Source organism: Zalophus californianus, chromosome 8 (assembly GCF_009762305.2).
Source record: "Zalophus californianus isolate mZalCal1 chromosome 8, mZalCal1.pri.v2, whole genome shotgun sequence".
Classification (NCBI taxonomy): Eukaryota; Metazoa; Chordata; class Mammalia; order Carnivora; family Otariidae; genus Zalophus; species Zalophus californianus.
The window spans coordinates 30,794,269-30,819,384 of record NC_045602.1 but is presented as its reverse complement, the minus strand read 5'-3'; the positions used below and the strand labels follow the sequence as shown (position 1 = coordinate 30,819,384).

The 25,116-nt window shown below is 37.8% G+C and overlaps 2 protein-coding genes across 9 annotated transcripts in view; one reads left to right on the top strand and one right to left on the bottom strand.

Annotated features, from left to right (window-relative positions):
- PRKD3 (protein kinase D3) overlaps positions 1 to 9,661 on the top strand; it is an 84,940-nt gene extending 75,279 nt beyond the window's left edge. For both annotated transcript variants that reach the window (XM_027620980.2, XM_027620981.2), the window contains exons 15-19: positions 364 to 525; positions 766 to 864; positions 3,130 to 3,397; positions 5,539 to 5,624; positions 6,543 to 9,661. In XM_027620980.2, coding sequence (XP_027476781.1) covers positions 364 to 525; positions 766 to 864; positions 3,130 to 3,397; positions 5,539 to 5,624; positions 6,543 to 6,716 — 789 coding nt within the window. In that variant the 3' untranslated portion in view covers positions 6,717 to 9,661. The remainder of the gene's footprint in view (positions 1 to 363; positions 526 to 765; positions 865 to 3,129; positions 3,398 to 5,538; positions 5,625 to 6,542) is intronic.
- The window catches only part of NDUFAF7 (NADH:ubiquinone oxidoreductase complex assembly factor 7), a 38,600-nt gene continuing 16,745 nt past the window's right edge, over positions 3,262 to 25,116 (bottom strand). For 3 of the 7 annotated variants that reach the window (XM_027620983.2, XM_027620985.2, XM_027620989.1), the window contains 10 exons: positions 22,374 to 22,454; positions 21,487 to 21,597; positions 18,482 to 18,695; positions 17,590 to 17,648; positions 16,819 to 16,929; positions 12,978 to 13,121; positions 11,587 to 11,760; positions 10,783 to 11,069; positions 4,463 to 4,759; positions 3,263 to 3,388 (listed from right to left, as the gene is read on the bottom strand). In XM_027620983.2, coding sequence (XP_027476784.1) covers positions 10,857 to 11,069; positions 11,587 to 11,760; positions 12,978 to 13,121; positions 16,819 to 16,929; positions 17,590 to 17,648; positions 18,482 to 18,695; positions 21,487 to 21,597; positions 22,374 to 22,454 — 1,107 coding nt within the window. In that variant the 3' untranslated portion in view covers positions 3,263 to 3,388; positions 4,463 to 4,759; positions 10,783 to 10,856. Of the gene's footprint in view, positions 3,389 to 4,462; positions 4,760 to 10,782; positions 11,070 to 11,586; positions 11,761 to 12,977; positions 13,122 to 16,818; positions 16,930 to 17,589; positions 17,649 to 18,481; positions 18,696 to 21,486; positions 21,598 to 22,373; positions 22,455 to 25,116 lie in introns of all 7 variants that reach the window. The other 4 variants (XM_027620986.2, XM_027620987.2, XM_027620984.2 and 1 more) reach the window with 3 other exon arrangements.

The following is a 25,116-nucleotide window of genomic DNA, read 5'->3' as shown; positions in this document are numbered from 1 at the left end:
TACAGCCCCAAAGAGTCAAAGTTCTGTGTAATTGGCTGAAGTTTGATTGGCAACTGGTGCCTGTTCGTGGACAGCATAAAATTAGCATAGTGTCAGAAGACTAAAAAATGAGAAAGAAAAATGTAGTAGTAATGGACAAGGGTGCTTATGTATAATCAGTTGGGAAGACATCCTTTCCCCTAGGTGCATCCAGTGTACTACAGATCTTGGAAAATCCGAATCCGTGATACTGTTTGCTTTTACTGCTTATTTTTGTTTTTCTTTCTATGCCATGTAATCCAGAAAGTCGCAGTACATTGTTAGATATTTGCATAGTAAAAATATTTCTCAAGTTGGTCATATAAATATCCTGCAACTCCTCAGAATTTGCACCATCCTGGGATTGTAAACCTGGAATGTATGTTTGAAACTCCAGAACGAGTTTTTGTAGTAATGGAAAAGCTGCATGGAGATATGTTGGAAATGATTCTATCCAGTGAGAAAAGTCGACTTCCAGAACGAATTACTAAATTCATGGTCACACAGGTATTTTACTTTTTTTTTTTGAAACGAGATTACTTGAAAACAGAGAATTAAATAGCAGTGCTTTTACATACTGGGATATTGTGGGACTTTTTAACCTTGAAGAATAGAGTAACACTTCAGTTAAAACTTAATGAACTGTAGTGGACTTTTCAAATTATCATATCATTCAAGAGCTCAGGTGGGGGGTTTAGCTATGATTTTTTTCCCAGGCACTGAAAAAATTGTTTTCTTCGATAACAGATCCTTGTTGCCTTGAGAAATCTACATTTTAAGAATATTGTGCACTGTGATTTAAAGCCAGAAAATGTGCTGCTTGCATCCGCAGAGCCATTTCCTCAGGTGAGATACTCTCTAGAACCTTTTTAAGTATCTGACAGTATTACAGTGCACCCATGTAATGAAAGGGAGTGCTTTAGGTTTAGATATATAACCACCTTAACAAAGTAATTAGCTTATACCTGCCAGTGAGGATTAATACTTGAAATAATCTGAACTTAGATCTTATATTATTTTCATTGAGACTTTTTAGACTTAACCAGACCTCAAGGAGTAACTTTTTGCATGTAGACTGCAGTTCACTTTCCCTGTGGTTTGGGAATGATGCGAGGAGAATCAATCTTGGCTGGTGCCTGGTGCTCAGGACAAATTCCCCATAAACTAAAACAGGGGTAACCCTACAGTGGGGGACACTAGGTTTTTTTTTGTGGGGGGACACACTAGACTTTGAGGCTGGCAGCCAACTCCTCTTCCTCTTTAGAATACTTTATTTCAAACATTTTCACCAAAACCTGTGTAAGAATTATATTTCCCATTACTGCCATCACTCACACATGTATATCCCATGTGTGTGTGTCCGTGTCCTATGTGGATTGCATTGATTTTTTTACTTGGTTAAATTTCATTTCACTAAAGAGTATTGATCTTGATCCAAAATTATTTCATAACCTAAAAAAACGCCTCATAAACCCAAAGTTTGAAACAGTCTTCCTGAGGAATATTTGTCAGCAGTGCCCATAAATATTTTTCATGCTTGTCATTGGTGAATTCTCCAATCAGCTAGACTATCTATTGACAAACTATTATTTATAAACATTTGAAAAATGCACAGACTAAGGACAATTATTTCACTTGAGTTAAATACAACTCAAATTGTCTTTCAAAGAAAAAGATTATTTTTAAAAGTTATTCAACTCTTACAAGGAAGTAATCCTATTCTTTTATGACGTCTATGTGGTTAAAAGGGATTCCCTAACATTGTGAGGTCAAAAAGGGTTCCCTAACAGTTGGTGTGATGTTTTAAATAAAGTGTTTCCATACATTATCATCTCATTTGATCTTCAGAATAGTCTGGGCAAAGGATGCATATCCCTACAGTGAGGCTAAAACTCCCATCTTTCTGACTTCTGTTATGAACAAAGGGAAAATAACATCATTTACTTGACATTCCTTTTTGCTCAAGTGCTAGCCATGGCCACACTTCCTTATTCAGTTGCCAAACTGCCACAGCATCTTTTCTTTATCAAGATGTTACCGGAAATATGGCATTTAACAACAAAAAAGAGAGTTCACAGGTCTTCATGGTCAGTAATCCTATTCTTACAGGACTCAATCAGAGGGAGCCACATTCAGTAATGACACAGAATAATAATCATAAAGACATGCACCAGGGTCCATGTCCTAGTAATAGCAAGAAGCATTTGAATACACCTTCATCTCTGCTTTCCAGGCACTGTTTATACCATTGGTTGTAGAGGACAAATCCCTTTTTTCTCAATTTATCATAATGCTTTTTGTGAAGACATTTTGTGGGTCGGGGCATTTCCTCTGGAAAGTACTTGGCGTTTGCTTGTTCACCATGGGTATGTCATTACTTCCCAAAAGGATATTGTAGTGACTGTGGTTACCTTCAGATACAACTTTTTTCAGATCCAAAACTGACTAGCCATCATGTTTCACAGTCCTAGAAAACACTTTTGCTCTTATTCTTTCAAGCAGTCTCTAGCATTGCTCTTTTATGGGCTACATTAATAGTTCTCTTTACTATACCTCAATTTAAGTTATTTGCCAACTGATAGTAATACTTGGGAATATAGATTCTAGGATTAAGCAAAATAAAGGGTCAGCTTTTAAATACCAACTTACTTTTCATTCAGCATTTATTGAGTACCTTTATGTGATCAGGCACTACGAGGTCACTGAGGATTCAAAAATGAGACACATAATTTCTGCTCACAGATGATAGAAAAGTAGCTCCTTAAAAGCCAAATGATAAAAAATCAACACCCTCCCATTTCATCAAAAAAAAAAAAAAACTTTGACCACTGGTTTTTGGCTTTCTGCAAGCTAGAACTTAAAAGTGGTTTTTTGAAATAAGCACTAGGAAAAGCCTCTTCATACTATGTCAGTAATACATCACAGGGTTATAAATGTATCTCTTTTGGGAAAAGGGTATTGTACAATTTCCCTCTCTGCATCCATCTGATTTTCATAATCGGTACAGTTGGCAGGTGTGTTGAAATGATTCAGTATCGTACTTAGGGACAGGTGTGTATAGAGAGATTGACAGATGAAAATGCAAAATTAACATCATCTTTTTATTTCCAGGTGAAGCTGTGTGACTTTGGTTTTGCACGCATCATTGGTGAAAAGTCATTCAGGAGATCTGTGGTAGGAACTCCAGCATACTTAGCCCCTGAAGTTCTCAGGAGCAAAGGTTACAACCGTTCTCTAGATATGTGGTCAGTGGGAGTTATCGTCTATGTGAGCCTCAGTGGTACATTTCCTTTCAATGAAGATGAAGATATAAATGACCAAATCCAAAATGCTGCATTTATGTATCCACCAAATCCCTGGAGAGAAATTTCTGGTGAAGGTAAAAAAAAAAAAAAAAAAAAGTTTTAGCTCTACACCTTTTAGTCTAAAAATCGTTGTGATTCCCAAATCAGCCAGTCTCTTCTGGCTCGTCTTTTTAATTTCTCATATTCATCTTTCAAATTCAACCAGCTTTTGAGCACTCTTCCTTCTACATTGTCTCTTCTTTAATTTCCTTATAGCGCCCAGGCGTAGCACTAATCCAGGCCCCAGTTTCCTCCTTTTGAAACTACTAAAATATCTTACCAGTCCTATCCGTCAGCCTCTTTCCCAGTCACCACTGCGGCCAGATCGGTCTTTAGGAAACACTACTTTCGTCCTAATCTTCCCCAAACACCTTGGCCTCCCTTTAACCACGTTGCCGCTGTAGGTCTCCCTGAGACAGCCCGAGTCTACCCTCCCATGCTTCCCTCTATAAAACCTAGTTTATTCTTCCTAGCTACTTTTTGCATTTTGCTTAGGCCTTTCCCTTGCCTACACTCCCTCCTCCTTGCTACGGAAATCCTTCCAGTCCTTCAAGACTTGTGGCTCATCTGTGAAGTCTTCCCTGAGCCCCTCCTCTGAACTTGGTAAGATCAACTTAGGCTACTAGGAGGAGATATTTTTCTTTAAGTATTCTTTCTTTTCATAATTACTTATTTTCAGAACTAGATTATAAGCTCCTTGAATGGAGACCTGTCTTTCAAGTTCTTTATACCTAGGATGAACTTTATAGACATTCTCCAGTTTATTTGCAGCCATCCTGTGGACCAATCCTAAGAAGGATACATCTGTTTTCCCTGAGCAGTAAAGGTTTTTGAGTCTGGGTTCTATACCCATCAAGAATGCCTTGGCTGTCCCTCTTTAGTTTGATTTTGATACTGCCGGGAAGGGCACACACAACTTATTTAATAGCCGCATATTGAATAGAAGCCTACTAGGGAAATAATCCCACCTGGATTTGGCCAACCTTTAGAACAGGACTCTTTCCTGTTTTCCAAAAGGACCAGACCTAATCATAGGAATTAACAGCCCATTAAACTGGGAAAGCTTGAGGAACAACATGTAAAGACAGTAGCACGCTTACTTGGTAACGAACAGCTAACTGAAGTACGTATGAGGGTTTCTCTTAGAGTTCCTCTTAGAGTTCCTGGGCCAGTGTGGTCTGCAGACCTCTAATATTGGAATAATCAGTTGGTGAGTGTACCAAAACGAAAACCCCTGGCTCTATCCCAGAGATGCCACTTCACCAGTTGGCACGATACCAGGAATGCATTTTAATAAATACCCCAAATGATTCTGATGCACTGGTGGACAACCACTTAAGGAACAGCGGGTAAAAGTTTGAAGTATCTGGAACCAGAGATGCTCATAATTAAAATACCTGTGGTATGAAGAAGAGAAACAGAATGGGTACAATGTAAACCTTTCGTTTGGCTCATTCCTGGGTCCAGGCCTTTGTATCAACATTTCAAATGTACTGTCACACTGTGTGTAGCCAGTATGCACTCATATCGTGGTTTTGGTTTTGCAGTTGCTCCATTCCTTCAAATAACTGGATGAAATAAGTATGCCAGCATCTCACCATATACACCAAACACCATGAACGTATTTGTGTAAAACCTGTTGAGTATGAACTTGTGGTAATAAGTTACCACGTCAGTCTAGCCCCATGTGTAGAGGCAGGGCAGTGGCTTTGGCTCCGCAGACCAAGCCAGGGACTAGGGAATGGTGTCATTGGAGGGACACAGCAAGTCAGTCTGTAATCAATTTTTTAACTCATTTTGAAATAATAATAGCTAATACTAAGCACTTACGTGCTGAGCATGATTCTAAGCCCTTTACGTGTATTATTTCATCTTTTCAACAACCTCATTTACAGATGAGGAGAAACGGCGGCGGGTACTAACCGACCCTCTGCCATGCTGAACGTGTACTCTGCACTGCCTCCTTAACCAAACAGGCACACCCCCTAAGATAGGTACTCTAAGCTCAGTAAATGTTCATGGATCACTAACAGGTTAGCTATAAGACCGTGGCTTTGAGAAACGAAAACCCTCAACCCTGTATTTCTGTGGATTGAACTGCCTTCTTAGCGGACTCACAGGTTTGGTTTGCCCCATATGCCCAAATCCACGTGTCTGATTTCATCTTTTCTCTTAGCAATTGATTTGATAAACAACCTACTTCAAGTGAAGATGAGAAAACGTTACAGTGTGGACAAATCTCTCAGTCATCCCTGGCTGCAGGTAAAAAAAAAAAAAAAAAAAAAAAAAAAAAACCTTTCTCTCTCTCGTGATCCTCATTTGAGCGGTTTGTTGTAATTTGTCTTACTTAACGAAACCACTCTAAGATCAACAGATTCTCCTCGTCTTAGACTACTGTAAGTGTCTACAGTGATTAGTTTGTCCTATGGCTGCATCTCTGGAGGTTTTGCAGTAAACCACTGAAATGCAGAACTGATAGGCAATTGAACTCCCATGAACTGAAAGCAGTGATTTAGCCTTTTTAGAGGACCTTATGTTTCATTTCACCTTTTTGTAAGATAAGCATCTTATTTTGTCAAACATATTTTATTTTAAAAACATCCACTAGAAGATTCACATTGCATTGATGAGATCAGAAATGCCATTTAAAATGTTTGGCTGAATTCCCCCAAAAGCTATTGCGTAGATTTGTCAAAAGATACTGCCAAACTTCAGAGTAAAGAGAAGCTTTAGAACTATTTTAAAGGGAGTAGGGGGTAGCATTAACTTCAAAACAAATGCAATCATAGTTAGTCTCCATGATTATTAAATTATCCTGGTAGTAGATTCTAAGTACTTTCCCCTATTTTGAGGAGTAAGGTGTGGGTATAAGGTCAGAGTATAGAACAGAATGTTTTAGTGATTATTATTAGCTATCTCAGAAGCCTCAGGTAATTTTTTTTTAGTTGTAGAAACTAGTTACTTCACTAGAGATTCTAAATTTGAAAAAGTATTTAATATTGCTAATTTAAATGTTACAAATGGAACTTACTGTATAGCAAGTACTTAGGAGTTTGGGTTGTCAATTTTGTGACTTGGGGTGCTAAGAAAAAAAAAGTTCACAGTATTTGTTTCTTTTACTTTTAAAATCACTTCATGTTTTTCCTATTTACTTTTAAAATCACTTCATGTTTTTCCTAGGACTATCAGACTTGGCTTGACCTTAGAGAATTTGAAACTCGCATCGGTGAACGTTACATTACACATGAAAGTGACGACGCCCGCTGGGAAATACATGCATACACCCACAATCTTGTGTACCCAAAGCACTTCATTATGGCTCCCAACCCAGATGATATGGAAGAAGATCCTTAATTATCAATGAGCTAACTTCAATAAGGAAGGATTTCATTTTATGGACTGATATTTTGCTGCACAACTGTTGTTTGTAGGTTGTCATCTGCAAGGGTGCAAAGACATGGGGAATATGATAAGGAATCAGTGACACCAGTACTGTAGTTCATAATGAGTAGGTACAAGAGGGGAAACTAATAAAAATATACAATGGAACCAAGATGAAGCTTTTCATAGCATAGCAATGACTGGTTTTTGTATTTTTTCCTAATTCTTCACTTTAGTACTATAGTGGCATTTAATTTATCTTCCCTTTCCTGTTCCATTATTTTTTAAAAAGGAGAAAAAGGAAAGCTTAGAGTCCAGCCATTGCAAATCTTGATCAAATCATGTAAGAGTTCTAACCAGGTGTGCATGTAAGAGATAACTGAGGAGGGGCCACCAGCACAAGGGTTCCTGTGAGGACTCTAAACATTTGTTTAACCACAGATGCACGAGGGGTTTTTCCTAGGAGCCTAGAAATGTTTCCTAGATGCTAGGCTGTTTTACCTTTTTTTTTCTTCTTTTTTTAGGTCAGTCAAGAGTCCAAAACCATGATCCCTAACCTTTGGAGCTACATTCTTAATATGCTCTCTACAACATAAAAATTTAGTCCCCTTTTGTGAGTATGTTGGAACGGCCTCTAAGATAATTTGGGGCAGTTGGTGTCACAGAACCTGGAGGAGGGCCTGCTGGTCGGTCTGTCCCTCGCTCAGCCCCTCTGCTGTGTACTCACGTTCCCACTGTAGTGCCACCGCACGTTTCCAACGTTCAGTGAGTATAGATCTGAACTTGTATTACACAGTTTATCTTTACACAGAGTTCAGTAATTGGAGGAAGAAAATTATTAAAAGTAAGGCCAGTACAGGATCAATTAATGCTACGGAGAAGAACCACAAAGAGTGTATCCTTTTTTTCTTCCCTTAGGTTAGTGGAAGGCTTTACAGATATCTGGAATGTTTTTATATCAATTATTTTAAGCAGTTTGGGGGATGGGTGGGGTGGAGCATGAAACATTTATTTTATTCTTTCATTTGCTCTGCTGATATCATAGCCCTACCCTTATAATTTTTTTTTTAACATTTCAGCACCAGCAGCCCGCTAAAGAAGTGTTTCTCTACTCAGATATAATGTTTAAGAGGTTAGAATTTTTCATAGCTTTTAAAAAGTTACTAATGGTTTTCTCCCCCAAAAAAGTTTAAGCTTTGGGACCACCCACTTATTTAAAAAAACTAGTGGCTTTTTGTTTCTTCATTCCACAGTAATCACTTGTAAACTTTTTTTTTCCCCCAAAAAGCAAAAGATTTGGAGTCAGAAAATCCAGTCTTAAGTCTTGGCTCCAGTCTGTCTGAGCCTCAAGATCCTCAATCTATAAAATGACCATAATTCTTGCCTCTGCCTTCCTCACAATGCTGTTGTGAAGATGGGCTATGTATGAAGATACACATACTCCACAAAGTGTGAACTATCATTGCCCCACTGAGTCTGAGGTAGCAAAAGAAAAGAATGTCCCTGGAGAGGGCTTGAGAGAGCCCTGAAGCTACTCCATTATTCAGGACTAAAAGTACTGTTGAGAAAGGAGCCCCCATGCAGTCTCCTCTGTTCTGAGCTCTTTTACTTACTTACCCTCACAGCAGCCACAGAGTGAGTTCATTATGGACTCCATCTCACAGATCAGGAAGATTAGCCAGCTGCAGAGGGTCACAGTATGTGGAGGTGAACCCCGGTGACACCCTGCCCCCACCCCAACCACCGTGCTGTACTTCCTACCCATACAGATCGCCAGGAAACACTCAACAGTGTCTCTCAGTAGGTCATTCTGTGCGAATTTAAAAAATTTATCAAATTTTGCAAAACCTTTTAGGGATGACTTCCCCACATTTGTCCAAAGTAAGTCTGTTTATACCAGCGTGCTAAAATGGAGTAATTCTGAGTCCTGAGGCACCCTATTGTGGTTTTACTGCGTAAGGTGAAAATTAACTGGAACGATGTTTGCTATACTTACATAATCAAACTTTACAAGCCATGCAATTAATTGCACTCTTTTTGTTTGTGTTGTTGAATGCCTAAGAAGTTTTCTAAAAAAATTTGTAAAGGCACTGTCAGATAATTTGGAGTGGAGTCATTTACTCCAGATACTGTATAACCTGCATAACCTTTTTTTTGGTCTTGAAGTTGTTTTTGTATAAGAAATAATTGTTAGAAACATTGGATAATGTACAAAGTAGTCTATAATGACACTGTTCTGTACATTTTTATATTTTTTTGTTACATCCCACTTTTTTGTAAATATCCTCAAAAAGCTTGATAATAAAATGTATTTCCATATCACCATACTTTTCCATGTGAAAACCTGAGCCTATCTCTAATAGAGGTATCCAAAGAAAATTTTATTTGGTTGTGTTATTTTTCTAGGCCTTGGTAAAAGAATTATTTTGGAAATAGTATTTGTAAATGGAACTAATGCTATATTTAAAACACTGATTTTTTTTAACTACCTAAAATAAAAAACAACTCATTATTCAATTTTATATGAAATCTGAGGTAATTATCTGGAGGTCTTATTTCTTGGCATGAAAGTTTAGAATAATTGTAACTATAAATTATTCAACTATTGTAACTGCTACAAGACCTAAATAAGCCAAATGCCATTCAAAGTAAATTTTCTAGGTTTTAAGATACAAGGCATTGCCTGATTCCTCCCGTTAATTATAAAAACTATTAAATAATTGAGAGGGGCCAATGTTGGGCATTTTCATCTTTCAAAAAGTCTCCAAGTTTTTGAAAAATAAAATACGGAAAAAAATAAGGGTGACTACGAATGGCCCAAGGCAGGGCAGCATCTGAAAAATAAGCCCTCTATCTTCCTATTTACAGAATGCTAGTCCTGTTCTGAGTTAAGCCAAACAAGCAATAGAAAACGGAGAGTTGATCACTCTGCCAGTGAACTTCCAATACAGTTAAGCTATAAGTTCAAAACATACGTCTAATATTCTTTTCCTTTAATCTCACTGTAAATTTTTGTTGCCAATATAACAATTCCTCAGAAAGTATGTATCTGGTATTAATATAAATGTTCTATGAGCCAAAAAATGAGAACTTAAGAGAATGAAAACTTGACATTTATCTGATAATGAGGGAGAATTAATTAGCTCAAATCAGAAAATATTCCTGCTACGTAGTCTACATTTACTCTCATATTTCAGGTACATGTTAGGTTTTTACTAGTTTTACTGGGACTTAAACTTTTTTTTAAGATTTTATTTATTTATTTTGAGAGATGGAGAGGGAGAATCCCAAGCAAACTCCACGCTGAGTACGGAGCCTGACGTGGGACTCGAGATCCCACAACCCCCAAGGCCATGACCTGAGTTGAAATCAAGAGTCAGACACTCCTCAGACTGAGCCACCAGGGCACCCCTAATTTTTTTTAATTATAAAATTCACAGAAGCAGAGGGTAAATATTTACCACAAAGGAGAACGATTTCCACCCTTTAAGCCCACTTCCACATTGGGATATTTAATAGTGATTACTGGGCATCCTTTCCTTACTTTTTATAAACAAGTAACTATCACAGAAAACAACCAGTCTGCACTAATACATTAATTTCTATGAAATTAGTTACAAGCATTTCTTTAAATGTAGCTTTTCCCCCAAGAAAAATGGAATCATAACTATAAAACATTCTCCACTATACTTTTTTCACTTACCACATTCTTAGAGATGGGTCAGAAAATATTGCTCTACCTCATTTTTTAAAAATATGTGGATTGTTCTATTTAATCCATTCTCTGTGAAAGGCCAGTTAGGTTTCTGGTTTTTGCTAAACCAATCAGTGTTCATGTTTACTTTTTCAAATAAAAATACAGCAACTAGCCTTATTAAAGGGCACTCAGTTTCTCAGTAACTTGTTTCATTAAGCTGAAAGCACACAATTGTGCCAAAAGCCAGACACAATCTTAAAAGATCAATATTTAGTTGTACTGTATGTAAGATGGGCTATTTTTATTGGCTATAAAGACAAAATATTGTAATACTTATTTTACCTGTGATATATGAAACATGTTCCCTTTATTTTGCTTTCTTAGGCAGACTTAGGGGTAAAACATCCACACTGAGATCACCGCCAGGCAAGTTCACCAAACCCAGCCACAGGTGACACAGAGGGTTTTGACTGACATGCATTCATTGGATGGCTTCTACCATGAAGTCTCTGATGAGGTAGCAAGGCAAAAAAGTTAAATCTTTCTCCCATCTTCTTAGGATTCATCAACATATCATATCCCTGAAGTAACTGCTGCCTGGCTGGCTCATCTGATTTGTCTAAAAGAACCTGAAAAGGAAAGTAAAAAGAAGGATTCCTAGTTACATGCAGCAATGCTAATGACCATTGGTTACTCAGCAAAGCGGGCTTCAGATGGGATTTCTCATCACCTGCCTCAGAATCATGGGGTGCTTATTAAAAACATAACTTGTTAAGACCCAAACCTGTGGATTTGTATGTTTAACAAATATTCCCAGGTGGTTTGATCTACACTGAAGGGTTAAGATGTTTTCAGGACACTTCTAAAATTCATCCCCATAAACACAGTCAAGTTTTCTTACTGGATATGAACACTATTCAAAAGTCTTCATTCTGGCTTGTGTGGAGATGCAGGGGCATGCACGGCAGCCCCACCCCAGGCAGCCCAGCTGCACCAGGCCCTATGCTACTAGAAAGACTACAATACCCAGGGCCTGCTGACCGAGAAGAGCACTGAGGCCCCGGGGCGGGGGGATGTATTATTTGAAACATTTTTGTGAAATACTACAAAATTAAAATATTTAATGATCGTGAAATAAATCATTACCTTCAGCCGGACATCAATGCCCATATTTTTTAAAAACATCTGTTGTCTTATTGGCCCCAGAGAAGCTACTTGTCCCTCTGCCATTCTGCGCAGATAACTGAAGTCCACATCGGCTGTGAGGTCCGCTGTTCCTGGGGCAGTCAGGACGTCATGGAGCTTGTGGCCACAAAACCCCTTAAACATAATTTGTAATTTTTAAAATGATGAGTTTTTGTCCCTTTGTGGTTATCATTATCAAGATTAAAGAAATGCTATCATTTTAGTACATTTTACATAACTCTTAGAAAGAAAAACATAGCCTAAGTCAGTGGTTTACAAACTCTTTATATATAGTAGCACCCTTCCCTCAAATGAGATGCTATGTGGAAAATCCAATATAAAGGGTGACACTGGAGTGCCTGAGAACGGCTGCCTTTCACATTTCATTACTGCTTGTGGTGATGAAGTAGAGAGCCCATCGGAGACCCCATCAGTTCTCCATGTAAGTTAACTTGTTTCTTACTAGAATCAAGCTAAATTTTCACCAGACTCTAGATGGTGTTTGACAAGGTGTATCCATCAACTACGTGCATCAGAATCACCTGAGACCATGTTACTGCGCTCTGCCCAGACCTACTGAATCAGAATCCTGGAGGTAAAACTAGGGAATCAGCCTTTTTAAAAAAAACTCCAGGGTTTTTTTTCTTTAGTTACAATAAAATCAGAAATTGAGAACCACAGATCTAGAAAATGACTAATAGTAGTATACAGTTAAATGTATTCCAATTAAAGTATATTGAACACAATTGATAACAAAGGATGTGGGGCACCTGGGTGGCTCAGTCGTTAAGCGTCTGCCTTCGGCTCAGGTCATGACCCCAGGGTCCTGGGATCGAGCCCCACATCGGGCTCCCTGCTCAGCGGGAAGCCTGCTTCTCCCTCTCCCACTCCCCCTGCTTGTGTTCCTGCTCTCACTCTCTCTCTCTGTCAAATAAATAAAATCTTCTAAAAAATTAAAAAAAAAAGATGCTTAGGAAGAATTAAAGAATAATTCTAGAAAGGAAAAAAGATTGAAAATATGATAGGAAAAGTCTGATCATAGTAGCTAGATCAAATCTGCAAATCTTCCATATGTATTATTTGGATGCTAAGTAGGATCTATGCAGACCTAGGTTCCGCAGCTGAAGAACAGACGATTCAGACCCTGCTCCAAGCCCACTCTGGACAGTGAGATCCTATGGTTTAGGGCAATTATAATAATATGAATTAATATTCATTACAAATAATGTAAAATTAGAAGGCTAGGCACTATAGAAACCAAAGGTAAAGATCTTCAATGAGCTTCAAACCTAACAACTTAGTAGATGATACCAATGAACTTATGGTAAGTCATGTTACTGAGTCATACATACTCTGAAGGTATCTGTCTTCGTTCCGTCATGACCATAATCGGCAATTAGTGCAGCCCCTCCAGTTAGCGCGATGCGCTGAGAAAGCTCCTGAACGATAATGCCAGCCTCAGGACACACTTCCACGTGGTCCCTCATTTCATCACGCTAGTAAGGGAACAGGTGAATCAAAATGCAGCACTGAAAAGAACAGCTTCCTTAGGGTTTTTCTACAATGAGCATTTCTTAGTTACAATAAAAATAAATTCCCTCGCAATGTGTATTATGTTGTCTACGCTCAACCTTTCACAGGACATCCTTTTTATTACACAGAATTACCTACTGCTTTGATGCCGTTTACTATGTTTACAGACATTTTAATTTTAATCCCTTTTATAAAAAGGCATATGCTCTCCCAAACTCCTAGATGACTAACATTATCATTTTATTTATAGTGATATTACTCTCATAATTCATATAAATAATTTCCCTGGGTTAAATGTGTGGGAAAGGAATTTTTGTCTGCCTAGAACAGTGCCTGGCAAATAACACTCAAAAATTTGTGCTGGAAGAGCAAATGATACAAAACCCAATATAACAGACCCTAGCAAGCAAGTATATTATGATACCTTCTGCTGGGGCAAAAGGTATTCCAGTGATACACCCTCTATTTAGAAACCTCAGCTTATAAACTTGCAATGTACCTGAGGCCCTAATTTTCCAAGGTGTTCAACTATCTATAAAAGGGTCCTCAGTTAAGTACCTATTAATCTAAAAAGTGAAATGACAGTATTATAACTTGTCAATTGACTGGTACATAGGAAATTTCCTAATCTCTGAGAAAATGGGAAAAAACTTTTTTCTTCATTATGAAAATATACAGTACCTTTTGCTCCTTCCTAACCCAGTACCTTTTGCTCCTTCCTATTAAAAATGAAGTACTGGGATGCCTGGGTGACTCAGTCGGTTAAGTGTCTGCCTTCAGCTCAGGTCATGATCTCAGGGTCCTGGGATGGAGCCCTCCGTCGGGCTCCCGGCTCAGCAGGGAGTTGGCTTGAGGAGTCCCTCTCTCCCCCTTCCCCTCCCCCCCCCACTCGCACAGGCTCATGTGCTCTCTAAAATAAATAAATCTTTAATAAAAAAAAAAAATAGAAGAAGTAACCTGCCCTGATCTTGCCTATAATGGCACAGACCTAAGAGGTATGGAGTCACACACACTTAGCTCTTGAGCCTCTGCTCTTCCTACTACTTAAAACTAGAAACAAGTTAAACTCTCAGAGTGTTTCCTCATTCTGTATCTACTAGGCTTATTGGGAAGATTAAATCAAACAATAAACTACTTAGCCCCCAGTTCTATTAAATAAATTACTGTGGTTGAGCTGTAAAAATCATGAGGTTAGCCACTTCAGGCATAAGCTGACATACCCCAGCATATGGTGCTGACTTTCTTACCATCTTAGACCACTCTTCAAGATGGCAGATTCTGTTACCACTCGCCCCATCCAAATGAGAGGGAAAATCATCACTCTCTCTTTCATAAGTGAGTACTACCGAAGTCAAGAACTAAAAACAATCACATCTCCCAGGGCCAAGGAGTCAGCTCTTGGTAGCTATGAATTTGCTTGTCATTCAGGTAAAACTGGGTAGCCAGAATATGAAAAAATAGAAATGCTCACAAGTACTCAGACTGATATTTTTAACTTATGCTCTGAAAAAAACCTTAATTGATAGGTTTATTTTTAAAAGCTCCTATGCTAGGGCACCTGGGTGGCTCAGTCTGTTAAGCGGCTACCTGAGCATGATCCCCAGGGTCCTGAGATTGAGTCCCAAAACAGGCTTCTTGCTCAGTGGGGAGACTACATTTTCCTCTGCCTGCCTCTCTTTCTCTGACAAATAAATAAAATCTTTAAAAAAAAAAAAAAAGCTCCAGTGCTTTTGAAGCGAATTACTTCTGAGGAAGAAGTTCTTAGTTATGGTCCAGAAAGTAGACCTTTTTAAAACAGGCAATCTATTCTGTTCAGATGACCTTCACTGAATTATGTTCCTGTAGGTCATACAGAGGTTATTCAGGTCCAGTAAGATTCTTGCAGGTAGAATGTTAAAACATAAGGAGCATGGGGATTTTGTATAATGAGAAATAATGGGAAAAAAGTGATTTACCGCTGTAATTAAAGCTTAGTAAAACAAATGAAGTAACTTGATAAGAAAATGAATGGGTTTTTTTTTTTCTTTTTTTTAAAGAGAGCAGGGTGGGAGGGGCGGGGGGGGTGGAGCAAGGATACAGAATCTTAAGGAGACTCCACGCCAGTGCATGAGCCTGATGCTGGGCTCAATCTCACAACCCTGAGATCATGACCTGAGCCAAAATTAAAAGTCAGATGCTTAACCAACTGAGCTGCCCAGTCACCGCATCTAAAGAAGTTTCTAAAATCTGTAAAATGCCCTTTCTCATACTAGTCAGTGTATATCTTATAAAAAGTGATCTTTCAAGAGAAATTAAGCATGTTTTACATAGTTGGGATATACTTTTTTTAAAAAAAGAGAATGGATTGCTCATTCAGAATGAAAACCCCATATACTTATATGTAATTTGCATTAGAGTAATATGTAGATTCTTAGAAAGGTTTCATGAATTTCACTTTTTTATTGTTAAAAGGCCAGGCTATCAACAAAGTCCCCAAATATATATATAATGTCATGACTGAATTTCGGCAAGAATAATCTTATTTATTTCACCTATCTATATTTAAAATATTTTTTGTTAGTTTTGAAAATATGTATTAGTTAAAGTTATATTTTTAGGTTATGAGACAAAGCTTTCATAACTATTTGAACTCTTACAGTAAGAATGTTTTAATACAGGCTATTGTCACCTTATTTTTTTTTAAGATTTTATTTATTTGAGGGAAGAGAACATGAGCAGGGGGAGGAGAGGGGAGAGGGAGAAACAGACTTCCAGCTGAGCAGGGAGCCCGATGCGGGGCTCAATCCCAAGTCCTGGATCATGACCTGAGCCAAAGGCAGATACTTAACTGACTGAGCCACCCAAGTGCCCCTAATATAGGCTATAGTCACTTTAGATGAAAAATTACTGCAGCTTCTGTTTTTCTTCATTATTACTTGAAGCTGTTAGTTAATTTAGTTGCAAAGATATTTTTTCTCTGTCTAGAGGTAGATATTTTGCCATATGGATATTTATTGTCTGTAACTATATTTATACATATAAGACTTGATACTATAGCTGTAAGCTATTAAAAATTATCACCATTCTTTAAAAGATTTTAAAAAATAAAAATAAATAAAACAGGCAATCTAAAGCCCAAACATTCCTGACAAGTATAGGGTTTTTTGAACCCCTTAACATGACCCCAAGATAGAAAGGCTCTTATGATTATTCCTTGAGGTCAATAGAATGCAGCAGTAAATGTACCATTCTGGCAGTCTAGAATCAAACTTAATCAAACTAATAAAGTTGTTTTGAGAATTAAATGAGAAAATTCAGAGTAATACATACAAAGTGCTCAATAAATAGTTGTTTTCACAGACTTCAAGCTCTTCCGGTCAGGTAGACAATACTCTGACTGTGTCACAGGGAACTGAGGGAAAGGGAGAAGGTAAGGGACTTGCTTGAGTAAGCGCTTACTAACTTCCTTCTCACATTACATTCAGGTCACGCAGTCCAGAGATGATCTGAACCAGGCTCCTGATTCGAGATCCTCTGCACTTTTCACTATTAATAAAAAGCACCTCACATGTTATGAGCAACTCTCCCCTTGCCCCTGTCAAGGAACGCTAAAACAGGAACTCAGAAAATAAGACTATGAAGATTTGGTTGACAATAAACTAAGAAGAAAAAACTTCCTACTTGTATGAAGACTTCTGCTGGTGTGACACAAGGTGCCAAAACAAACCGCAGCTTATCAGAAACTTGTGGATCGATATCAATGAATACTTCTCGCCATCCTTGTGGGGTTTTCTAAACACAAAATAATGCATAAAAACAAATTTTTACCAGTTTTTTCTTTCTCAGAATTGCCTCTAACTAAAAATAACCATTTTTCTCCCCCTACCATGTATGACAGATGACTAACATTTACAGAGTACTTTACTACTGAAAATTATTTCAAGGCAATACTTGAAGGCGCAAACTACTAGTGTTGGCTGGATAAGAGGCAGAGCCGTAGGGATAAAATGAGCGTGTGGCAAGTGCTCCCAATAATGGAGAACAGACTGTGAAGGATGAATTGGAAGCTTCTGCTAACAAATCAATACATGCTCTTAGCCTCAGACACTACGGTGCACATACATTACCACCAAATTTTAAATCTGCTCACTTCAACTTCAGTGAGGAAACATTTTAATCTTTGGATATTAAAACTATTTGCTAAAATGTAACCCTTCCTTGTACTTTAGCCATTTACCATCTTATATCTGCGCACATATTTTAAGCATTCTTACTAGTTATCCTAAGAGAATGAAGGTTCTACTTAATACTTCACTTTTGCTTTTCAATTATTTCTATTCATCAGAATTCCAAATGTAGTTAACTTCAACAATAACTTCAACAACCATAAATGTTTTTTCTTACAACATAAGGCCCTTTGTTATTCAATTAATGACTTTATCCCATCAATACCTGAAACTTATGCACAGGAAGGACATCAAAAAATTCATGTGCTAGATAAAAGCTGTGTCCTATTTAAAAACAGAAGAAAAAAACTGTTTCAGCATTTTTAAGGCAATACTTGATTCATTCTTTTGAACACTAACAAAAAGAAAATGCCTGGTTCTTTGTGTAGGAACCTGTGGTGCTTGCACAGCCATCTCTACAGAGAATCATCCACCTCATTCACATCTTCACCTACTCTGCAGAACAGACAAAAGAACGTTACTGTTCTTATTTCCCACACAGCAGGATCAGACAGGTAGGCTGTCTCAACTATCAGTTTAAACTTTTATCCCTCACCAGGCATGAAAGAAATCAGAACTCAAATTGGTTAGCTCAAAGAGGCCTTGAACTTGCTAAAATCCTCTGAGACAGCTGAGCCCAGGGCTGGCTGAAGTGGCTTCCCCGAGAGCAGAGCACCCCTGCAGGTGTGAGCAGGGACTCATCAACACAGGACCCCTGTCCGGTGCAGGGATTTTCCATCCCCCCAAAAGGCCAGCAAGAATGTTCAAAAGATGAGACAGTTAAACTAAACCCACTTAACACTGCTTCTGTCAGGCCCCACTGCCTGGGGCTGCTTCAGCATCAGTACTTTTTAGGGGTCAGGAAAAACTAAAAGGTACAACAGAGATCGACACTGTCATTTTTGCAAAACCACAGGAAATTCATTGCTCCTATTGTTAGCCATGTTATTTTCTAATACAATGCTCTTTTCGAGAAAAGGATTCGCTCTTCCCTATGAGTAAGGGACCTGGCAGCACTAACTCAATCTATTAGCGTGTCCTCCGTGGCTCTGGTCACCTATCATTGCTGGGATGGGATGCGATCAAAATGATTTCATTACGTCGTGTAAAAGAATTACCTTTTGGAACATCATGCAGATCTCGGTACCACGAGATTGGAATCCCAGATTTTGTAACGCCTTTCATATATACAGGGGATCCAGCATTTCGCTCTAGTGGGATCTTCTCTTCAGTCAGGGTTAATGCTTGAATCTCACTCAATTTTCTGCTCACCTCTACCAGATGTATGGAAATATCACAGTTTTTTAGCACAGATCCAAGCTGACTGAACACCTAAAGACAAAAAAAGGGAAAAATACAAGTGTTGAGTAGATTTGGGGTTTTTCTAACCATTTACCTTAATTTGCTCATGTTACAGGAATAACATTTGGTTTTAGAGGAATTTGTTCTTCACACAAACCACTCTCCAGCAGTCTATGAGAATCATAACCTATCCATTATCATACATTGTCCACATAAGAGATGAACAGTACACAATTTGGTTTCCTAATGATAAAAATTAGATTGACTAATAAAAGAAAATTAAAGTTTAACATCCAATAAATAAGCAGATTAAGGGATCTGAAAAGAGAACAAGAAAATAAATTGTATATATACCCTTGATTTTATAAAGCTGCTATGTCTATGAAATAATCTCATCTTTGAGATGTTTAAACTGTATCCTCAGGAAATAAAATTCAAGTGGCTCTAAAAACTTGACAGTTTAACTTGGTAATTCTTTCACATTTTTAATTTTTTCTTAGCCACACACATTTTTATAACTGTTGTAAACATGAGGAAAAAAGGAATATACTAATACTTTATCAATATTTTAATGCTCAAAATTCAATGCCAAAGCATAAAGTACATCAATAGTATTTGTCATCTGAATTTAATTTTCATTGGTGATTTGCCTCCTGCTTTGGAGATCCGAATATGCTGGTATAGGCTGATAATAAGGACAAGATGATTTTTCCAAATTTTGTTTTGAAATGAAACTACAAATAGAAAAACTTCCCAAGAGAAAAATCCTTCAGAAATTATGATCAAGAAATGAAAACAAGTCTGCAAATATGTCCTTGTCTATTTTCTTAACATTCCTTTAAATTCTTTGGCTTTTTAAGGTTCTTAGGACTGGATCTAGGGAAGCATCCTTTATACATTTTAAGAGCTGTGGGCTTGATTTTTAAAGTACTTGAAACAAGATGGTATTATTTGAGAACCTTATCAAATATTTTATATTCAAATGACTTTGCCAATTTAAAGAGATATAAAATAGAGCCCCGGAAACCTAAATCAGTGGTTGGTTTCTTTTACCTCCCAAATATGATATAATCAAGGTTGTCAGATTTATAAATTAAAAGCCTTCGATTCCTAATTTCAAGCAAAAATCATACAGCATCAAGACATTTAAATGTATACTGAATATGTGTTTTATTTTATACACTTATGATAAACTAAAAAAGACCAATGGATTCCAAAACAGTATAACAACAAAAGTTTAATACAAGTACTTATCATGTACTTCAAACATTCCTTTTTAATGTTTTTAGAAAATCTTAGGTAGAATGGAAGAAAGAACAATACATGGAAAAATACCAACTATCTCTGATTAAAGGAGAGTGACCTGACCCTTCCCATTGAAGCCCCCATGTCCTCCCTCACCATCAAAGGTCATCACCGTTCTCAATCTGGAATTTATAATTTCCCACTTTTTCTTTATAAATGTTACTGAACATGTTTGTATCACCAAACACATATTGTCTAATGCTATTTGGGGATTTTATATAATACAATCATAGGATATGAATTCTTGTACAAATTGCTGTTTTCACTCAACATTTGCTGAGTTTCATCTGAATATCGTGCATTCTGCTGTGATTTCATGCATTTGCACGACGCTTGCCATTCCACTGTATGACTGTACCACAATTTATTGATTTATTTTCCCACTGATAGTCGTCTGGGTTGTTTCCAGTTTTTTGGCTATTCTAAACAATGCTGTCTTCTCGTACATGTATCCTGGTACAGATATGCACTCATTCCCATAGGGCATACACCTAGCAGTAAAACTGCTGGGTCATACAGTATAAGAACTTTGACATTGGCAGATGATGCCCAATAAGCACTTCAAAGTGCTTACGCCAAATTACACGCTTACAGTGTATGAGAGTCCCCAGCGTGCCACATCTCCCCATCCTCACCAACCCTTGGTGCTGCCAAATCTTCACATTTTGAGGGTATAGTAGTATCTCACTGTGATTTTATCTTTCATTTCCCTGACTCCCAACCAGTCTGAGCATTTTTTTGGTTTTTCATGACCATGTAGATTTCCTCTTTCATGGTGGGCCTGTTCACATCTTTAGCCTGACTTTTCTACTGAGTTATATGCCACCACCTAACAACTGAAAGGAATTCTTTATTCTAACTACCAGTTCTTTGTTGGTTATATGTGTTGCAAATAACTCCTCCCACTCTGTGGCTTGTCTTGTTCCTCTCTTTACAGTGTCTCTGAAGAACAGAAGTTCCTAATTTCTTTAAAGAACAAAAAATTTGGGACACCTGGGTGGCTCAGTGGTTAAGCGTCTGCCTTCAGCTCAGGTCATGATCCCAGGGTCCTGGGATCGAGCCCCACATCGAGCTCCTCGCTCAGCGGAGAGCCTGCTTCTCCCTCTGCCTGCTGCACCCCCTGCTTGTGCTCTCTGACAAATAAATAAAATCTTAAAAAAATTCTTTAATGTAGTTGAAATTATCCTTCTATTCATCTTCTCCTTTATGGCTTCTGCTTTTTATATAATTCAAAAACTCTTTTCCTACCTAGAAGATAAATATACTCTCCATAATGTCTTCTAAATGTTCTAAACTTTTACCATTCACATTCTCTCCCACCCTCATTTTTTAGATTACAAACAGACAACAACAAGTGACAACTCACTGTATTATTCTGACATTGTACTTCAGCTGAGAAAGAGGTTGTTGAGGCAGGACCAAAAGCCAAGGAAATCAATGGAGTTTGCAAACAAGTCAAAAGAACAAAGATTCAGGTGAGTACATGACAATCTAAAGCCATTCTTTTATTACCTACCCTCAAAATATCTCCTGCGAGGGTACCCCTGCCTGGGCCCAGTTCCACCAGTTGGAAAGCTGCATTTTTCCCAGTAGCCATCCATTCACTAATGAACCATATACCTAGCAGCTGTAACAAGGAAAAAAACTACCCTGAAGTATTATGAAATATAAAAGTATACAATATAAAACTCAACATAAATACATACTTCATGCCAGAAAGCAAAATGTTTGCAAACAATGTATGTATGTATGTTACTTAATATGTACGTGTATGTATGCACACCCAGGAGCGTCACAGAGACTACATTACAGAAGACACCACTTAGAAAGCTTAGTAACAGGAGGAAACAGTTAAAAGGCAGTCCCCCTGTAAGAGGTCTCCTAACACAGGTAGGAGGATCTCACTCACAGGAAGCTGCCAGTCTTTGAAGGCAAAGAAACACATGGAATAGATTATGCCACTTCTTCATGTTCATATGAGTTCAATAATTATGTGGCTTTTTAGGCATAATTAACATTTTTTAATACCTAGATTCTACTTCCTTTTGTGTACTATTTCCTGTATCTAAATTTATCAAGGGGTTTTTATGCGGAAATCAACGAACTAGAATTCCTAAGAATTATTCAGAATTTCTCCCAGGGGGACTTCTAACTATGGTGCAATCTTGGGCAGGGGCTGTAGAGTGTGTCTCTCCCCGCTAACGCCTTAGTGTTTTGCATCTTTTCTCTCTTATCTCTCTCTTTCCTCCATTGCTCTCTATTCCTTCAGCATGATTAAAAATGAAAACTAAAAAAAAGAAAAAAGAAAGAAAACCTGAATCACAAAAACAAAGCTGTAAAACGCTGTATTACAGAAGAATACAACTTGATCTGCTTTCATTTACAGTTTACATTTAATATTACCTCCCCAAAGATCTGACTTATTTCCGGTGAAGTAATGAAATCTCCTTTTTCTCCTAGCATGTCACGATACACATAATATCCCTGAGTAAAAAGAGAAAGTAGAGAAAACAAATTAACTTTCAAATGAGGCTTTTAAACCACCCCTCCAAAATCTTACATGATGTATACAATAACATAATCATTTGGTAAGAAAGTTCTCTCTTCTAAATAAACAAGATAAACACAGTAACTTAACCTAAACTTTACAAAGTGCCAGTCACGTTGCAGAACAGGCAGAAACATGACCACTCCTTGACCATAAAGGCAAAAGCCATGCCATGTCCATCTTCACATCCCACATCTTCCCGCCCCACCCTGCTCCCCAACCCAAAACAGTAAGACCCTACCTGCCCGTCCCTCCAGCCTCCTCTCCCAAATGCTCAGTTTCAAATTAGCCCCACCTGGTGATGTCAGTGGTGATGTTGCTTTACCTATGTGCTCGTTATGTGGGAGTGTTCACTTTGTGAAAATTCATGAAGCTATGTACCTGTGATTTATGCATTTTGATAAATGAATATTTATATCTCCGTAATTTTTTTTTAATTAGCCCTGCTTGTCCATACATCCATGCCATTGCAAATGCTCTCCTTTCTCCCTGGCAATCTTATACTCAATAAAATTGAATCTGCCCAAATGCCACCTTCCCTAACCTCCTCCTCCAGCCCTCCAACCTCAGACTAACTGCACTGCTCCTTTTTATGTGTTAATTTATTTATATGTCTGTGCTCTTCACCAAGAGGCATAGTTACTTTGGGAAGAGGACCATCTTATTTACCGTCCTATCCCAAGTTTTAGCATACTGTCTAAACTTCAAGACATACTCAAAAATTCTTTGTTAAAAAATTCCCTATGCTCCTCAAGCCCCTTCCTCCACCACTTTACTCAGCAGGTGACCTAGACTCCTGCCCATAAAGGAAGTAAAGAATGTTATAAAATAGCATTTACTCAGCTTCCTGACCCGACCTGGCCTCCACCTGCTCCCATTCATTGCTCAGAACTCAAGATGAAATGCCTTTACCTTCTGCTCTTATCCAAACCTAATCCCGCCACCTGTGCTCTGGATCATCGCCTCTCCTCACACAGCTCTCATGGGCCAGGATCTCGTTACCACCCCCTTCTCTAACAGCTTTAACTTCCCTCTCTCAGCAGCAGAAATATACTTCAGTTACTCCCATGTAAAAAAAAAAAAAAAAAAAAAAAAATTGTTCTCATTTCATACAGCATCTCCTCTCTAGCTTTTCTCTTTCCCTTCATACATGAACGTTTCAGTGGTGTTTTTGTGGCATGTTATGAATCACTCTGGTAGATGAAGACTATGTATCTCTTCATAGAATGTTTTTAAATGCAGGACTTAAAACACACAGGATTACCCCTCCCTCCAAAAAACTGAAAAACATTCATCCAGTATTTAAAAAACAAACTTGTGATATAGCAACATATATGCATCCTTATAAATACATTAACAAAGCTAAGCCTGAGGTCTAATAAGTAACAAAGTTTTAAAGTACGAAAGAACACAATGTATTTTGAGATACCTATGATCACTATTGGTATATGACAATATCAGTGATTTCCATGGATGCTAAAATCATTGGTATTACTGATGCCAGTGATTATTTCCTATGTTCATAATAAGAGAAATGCTAAATTTCAGTTACAGGCTAATGGGGAAATGCAAATTAAAACCATGAGATATCCCTCATGCCTATTAGAAAGGTCACCATTAAAAACACAAGAAACAACAAATGTTGGTGTAGACCCTCTTATACACAAGGCAACTACTTTCAAGACCAGAAGATGTAGCTGATTTACCTAATACATAGATAAAAACACAGAGTTAAACAAAATGAGGGGATAGAGGACTATGTCCCAAATGAAAGAATAAGACAAAAATCACAGAAAAAGAGCTAAATGAAACTGAGATAAGCAATATTCCTGATAAAGAGTTCAAAGTAATGGTGATAAAGCTACTCATCAGACTTGAGAAAAGAGTGAATGAATGCAGGAAAAACTTCACAAAGAGCTAGTAAATATTCAAAAGAACCAGTCAGAGTTGAAGAATATAACTAAAATGAAAAAACACTAGAAGGAATCAACAGATTAGAGGATGCAGGACAGATTAGCAATCTGAAAGGGTAAAGAAAAGCAAACAAGCTGAACAGCAAAAACAAAAAAGAATTTAAAAAATGAGAATAAGTTGAAGGAACTCAGCAACATCTTCAAGCATTAAGAGCATTCACATTTTTAGGGATACCATACCAGAAGGCTGAGAGAGAGGGGGGCAAAAAAACTTATTTAAAAAAGTAATAGCTGAAAACTTCCCTAATATGGGGAAGAAACCAGACATCCAGACCCAGGAAGCACAGAGAACCCCTAACAAGATGAACCCAGGGAGGTCCACGAGACACAAAATAATTAAAATGGCAAATGATAAAGAGACAATCTTAAAAGGAGCAAGAGAAAACAGTTATAAACAAGGGAAATCCCATAAGGCTATGAACTTATTTTTCAGCAGAAACTTTGAAGGCCAGAAAGGAATGATTTTAAGGCACTGATATTAAAAGCATTGAAAGAAAAAAGCCTCAAGAAAGACTACTCTACCCAAGCAAGATTATCATTCAGACTAGAAGGAAAGACAAAGAGTTTACCAGACAAGTTAAAGGAGTTCATCACACCAAACTAGCCTGACAAGAAATGTTAAAGG